The sequence below is a fragment of the Chinchilla lanigera genome, unplaced genomic scaffold, assembly GCF_000276665.1.
Source record: "Chinchilla lanigera isolate Chin_1 unplaced genomic scaffold, ChiLan1.0 scaffold00105, whole genome shotgun sequence".
Lineage (NCBI taxonomy): Eukaryota > Metazoa > Chordata > Mammalia > Rodentia > Chinchillidae > Chinchilla > Chinchilla lanigera.
This window is the reverse complement of record NW_004955506.1, coordinates 4329121-4333687: the sequence shown is the minus strand read 5'-3', so window position 1 is coordinate 4333687 and position 4567 is coordinate 4329121. Positions and strand designations below refer to the sequence as shown.

The 4567-nt window shown below is 61.8% G+C and overlaps 1 protein-coding gene across 1 annotated transcript; it reads left to right on the top strand.

Annotated features, from left to right (window-relative positions):
- Positions 1-203: 203 nt before the first annotated feature.
- Positions 204-4252, top strand: Tmem235 (transmembrane protein 235). Its single transcript, XM_005407379.2, has 4 exons — positions 204-384; positions 1527-1607; positions 2104-2241; positions 3910-4252. Exons 1-4 carry the CDS (start codon positions 204-206, stop codon positions 4149-4151), a joined length of 642 nt encoding a protein of 213 aa, XP_005407436.1. The 3' UTR covers positions 4152-4252.
- The last annotated feature ends 315 nt before the right edge of the window (positions 4253-4567 follow it).

Sequence of the window (4567 nt, the reverse complement as noted above, 5' to 3'; positions counted from 1 at the left end):
CTGGCTCCCGCTCCTTGCACTCCTCGGACCCCTCGCCAACCCATCCCCACTCTTCTGCCCTCTCCAGCATTCACGGCCCCCACCTCCTGGTTCCCCTGGTTCCCCCGATTTCCCGCACTCTCCGGACACTCTCCCCAGCTCTCGGGACCCGCGACCTCCCTCTGCCCCGGACCCCGCCCCTCCCCCCCGGCTCGACCCGGGGCATGGCCCGGCTGGGCGCGTTGCTCCTGGCCGCCGCCCTGGGCGCGCTACTCAGCTTCGCGCTGCTGGCGGCTGCGGTCGCCAGCGACTACTGGTACATCCTGGAGGTGGCGGACGCCAATGAGCGCGGTGGCGGAGCGGAGCAGCTGTCCTCGCATTCCGGGCTCTGGCGCACCTGCGAAGGTGAGGGCAACGACTGAAACCCAGAGCCCTCTGCCTCTGTCCTGCGTCCCTGCCCAGTGCCCCCCTTGCCCCTCCTCCCAGAGTCCCGGCCCCTCTCGTTTCGCCTTGGGGCCGGGCCCCTTCTCCAATGCGCCTGCCCGCCTCAAAGTGTTGGGGTGACCGCATGGGGGTGAGGGTAGCTGGCAAAGGCAGGACTAGGGTGCGGGGGGGTGGGCGCCAGCGTTGTGTAGAATCGGGACAGCACCTCTCGGGGCTACTCACAGTGGGTAACTGGGGACCTCGACCCTCACTCCTCAACCTCCAAGGCACAGTCTCAGATGGGGAGAAACAGAAGCCTGGGGAAGGGGTCTACCAACCTTCCTGGAGTGGGAGTTGGTGCTGCCCAGCTCCCGGGCTGTCTCTGATCCTGCCTCGGTGCTGGGGGAGCAGCGGGGACAGTGGGGCTGAGGTGCAGTGTGGGGCAGGGACACCTGGGTGCAGAGGCTGGGCCCTGACCTTGCTCCAGGTGACCAGGGGTTGTTTTTCCTCCCTCAGCTCCCTCTCCACCTGCTGGGGCCGCCACAGCTGTGTGAGAGTGTGTGATACATGTGAGTGTGAGTCCACACATGAAGGTGGGTGTGTGAATGAGTGTGAAAGCACAGGCTATGTGTGTGAGTGCATATAAACACAAGCGTGTAAGAGTGTGATTGTGAGTGCCACGTGTGCATTACCCAGTGTGCGGTATGGAAGGACTTGGCTGTCTGTTCATTTACCAACATCTGATGTGTATGTGCATACGCATGGGCACACGTGGGTGTGAATCTGAAAGCCCACACGGTGTGAGTTCGGAAGGGTCCCCAGCTGAATCTTGTAGCTCCATTTTGTGCACCTTTTTCCTCGGAAAGCCAAGACCAGCTGCCCATGACAGTGTGTTACGAGGACCGACACAACATTCCTGGGGGCTCTGGAGGTCTGAGATTTCAAACACACCTCCATGCAGGCACGGCCTGTCCACAGAAATGAACCAAATGAGAGGTCTTGGGCCTCTGATGCCTTTCAGAGCCCTAAGCCCGTGGGGCCCATGGCTGCAGCATGATGCTGTGGTTCTAGGGTCTGCTGGGGGCCTTGGTATCCAGCCTCTGCTTTGCACTTTGGCTCCCCAGGACAGAGCAGCTGTGTCCCCTTGATCGACCCGTTCGCCAGCGAGGGCCTGGACGCCTCACCATCAGTGCAGCACCTCCTCTGTGAGTCCTGGGGCAGTGCCACCTCTGCATCCTTCTTCAGGCAGGGCTGGGACGTGAACCATCCACCCCAGGCCCACAGAACCGCTTCCTATGGCCCTGCGATGCTCAGAGAACATGTCCACCTGTAGCTCTTCTGTGCTGTGCTGTTGGGTCCTGACAGTGCCCGGCTGCCTCCCAACCTATCCTGCCACCCCTGTGCCCCGTTTCCCTCTCAGTGGTAACAGCCCACCTTTGTTGTTGCCATCTCCCACCCAGTGGCTCCCAGAGCAGCCTGCGGGTGGGGTGGGAAGGGTACCAGGGAACCTCCCTCACCCTTGCCTTGTGAAGCCTGCGCCAGCACCAGAAGTGGCCACTGGGAGGGTCTCGTGAGTACCATGGAGACAGGGCATCAAGCCCTCGACTCCACCTGGCCTGAGCAGGTGGAGCATCGGGCTCACTTCCACCCTCCTGGGGACAGGGGTCCTGTCCACCTGCACCTGATCCCCCTCTTCCGCAGCACTGCACCGCGCCGTCATGGTGGTCCTGCCTCTGAGCTTGGTCCTCATTGTGTGTGGCTGGGTCTGTGGCCTACTCAGCTCCCTGACCCAGAGTGTCCCTCTGCTGCTCCTCACCGGCTGCTACTTCTTGCTGGGGGGTGAGTCTGGAGTGCTGGGGAATCCTGGGAGTGGGATCACTTGTGCCCCTGCCCCCATACTCTCTGCTCCCCTTGGGCTATCCTAAGCCTGGGTCTCCTGGGACTAGAGGTCCCCTTGGGATAGTGCCGTCTGCCCTAGCCCCCAATTCCCTGCACTTTCCCTGGGTGGCCGTTCCTGAAGGGGCACTGGTGTCTCCTGAGGGTCAGCCCCCAGTGGCCCTTGTCACATGGAGCCAGGCCCGAGCTGGGTCCAGTGTCTCATGACAGCTCTGCTCTCATGGCTGTGGCCACAAGGACCACCAGGGCTGGGCCTCCTCCTGGGCAGTGCTGCTCCCCTCCCCAGGGAATGCTGGGCTCTTTGGGAGACCTCAGTGAGGAGCGGGGTGAGGAGCTCACCTGGGAGCCAAGAGTTGGGGGAAACGTAGCCTACACGAAGTCAAGGTGTCCTCTAGAGAATGACATAAGGAGTGATCGGTGTCAGCTATGATCTGGGAGGCTGTGAGTGGCCAAAATCCAATTAAGAGGACCTTGGGAAGCCACCAAGAGGAGTAACTGGGTTGGAAATGTTCCCTGGAAAGCTTGTGGAAATGTACCCTGGAAAGCTTGAGGAAGCCTCTGTAGTGTGTTTGAGGGGAAGGTGCCAATGAGGGCAGAGGGGCTGGAGGCAGCTGCTGGGCGAGGCCCAGTGCCCTGGGCAGTGGGGTACGCAAGAGGGGCAAGGACCTGAGGCTCCGCTGGCTTGAGGGACACCCCCAGTCCCCCGTGCTCAGAGTCTAGGTGGGGTGCACATCTCTCTCGGGAGCCAATCACAGGCCCTGGTGGAGCCAGGCGGGCCCTGCTCTGGGCTTGTGATGCTGAGGATCTCTGTGGATAGTGGAGCGGAGGGCTCTGAGACAGGAATTGTCACCCCAGAGGGGCCTGCCTGAGGCTAACTCACCCTCTCATTAGTGCTGTGAGAAGGGGGAGGGAGACGATGGGGGTCCCTACCCTGAGACACGATCGTGGGGGACAACAGGGCCTGGAGGGACACATTCCACTGTGGTTGTCCTGCAGGCCGCAGAGCCAGCCCTGGAGATGTACTTCAGGAGATCTGAGGTGGGAGAGAGGTTGCCACAGCTTAGCTTGGGTCCCTGACCCCCAGAAAAGTTGGAGGGTGAAAGGGGCTCCCAGGTTAGGGAGTTACTCTGTGTCCTGCTGCTCAAGTGATTGGAGGCAGCTAGAGTTTGGAGAGGCCTTGGCAGGGGGCGCTCCTGACGCTGCAGGTGCGGCCATGCCACCTGCCTCCGGGCCTCCTCTCTGAGGAGCCCTGAGGGCCGAGGTGGTCCTGTGTAGGGTGCTGCCCCTACCCCTGCCTCTCTCATCCTATCTGCTTTCATCATTCTCCAAATTCAGTCCATTGCTTCTGCTGCTGCCTAACTGTGTGTTGGAAGCACCGGTGGAGCTGTTTGCAAGGGGGGCTGTGGGTGAGCCCCCCAAACCTCAGAGTTCACCATTTAGTATGGGCCCCGGGAACAGAGGTGATTGGAGGGGCCGGAGTGAGGGTCATCAGAGCTGACCAGGACAGGCCACAGGATGGAAATGTGCCTGTCAAGCCCTGAATGCCTGGGGACCCCAAGGTTCTGTGTGCAGGACCCCTGGGAATGGCTTCCTTGCCCCCTCTCTCCCCAGGTACCCTGACCCTGGCGGGAGTCAGTGTGTACGTCAGCTACTCGCACCTGGCCTTCACAGAGACGACCCGCCAGTACGGCGCACAGCGAGTGCAGGGTGTGCGTATCAGCTTCGGCTGGTCTGCCGCCCTGGCCTGGGGCTCCTGCACCATGGAGGTGCTCAGTGGTATCCTCCTGCTCACCGCTGCCCACACCCTCAGCCTGAGCCGGCGCCCTGGCGCCCCCCACTCTGTGGTCATCTGAGTCCCAGGGGTAGCAGGTTGGGATGCTGCTGGGTCCCTTCCCTCGGAGGTCACTGGTCATCCTGGCTGGGTCATCCTGGAGCCCGGGGTGGGACGATGCACAGCCTACATGTGCTCGCAGACTGCCTAGCTCACTTCTTTTTAGAGATAAAGGTGGTCACTGGATTCTTGGCCACAGTTGGTGAGGCGTTTCCGGTTCCTGGGTGTTTGGGTTCCCTGGCCTCTTGGGGGTGTTGCTGCACTGCCCCCATCAGTCCTGCTGTGCCCATTCCTGGGGACCTGGGACAGTCCTGAGGGAGGGATAGGGCACCCTGTGCTCCCCTGCTTTCTAGCCCCACAGCCCTGCACGTGGTTACCATTCAGCCCGTTACAGAGGGGAGGCTGAGACCCAGATCACACCCAGATTCCCTTCTGGGT

Coding starts and splice junctions, on each gene's coding strand:
- Tmem235 (XM_005407379.2), top strand. CDS start 204: ATGGCCCGGCTGGGCGCGTTGCTCCTGGCCGCCGCCCTGGGCGCGCTA. Junction 385..1,526: donor GCTCTGGCGCACCTGCGAAG/GTGAGGGCAACG, acceptor TTGGCTCCCCAG/GACAGAGCAGCTGTGTCCCC. Junction 1,608..2,103: donor ATCAGTGCAGCACCTCCTCT/GTGAGTCCTGGG, acceptor CCTCTTCCGCAG/CACTGCACCGCGCCGTCATG.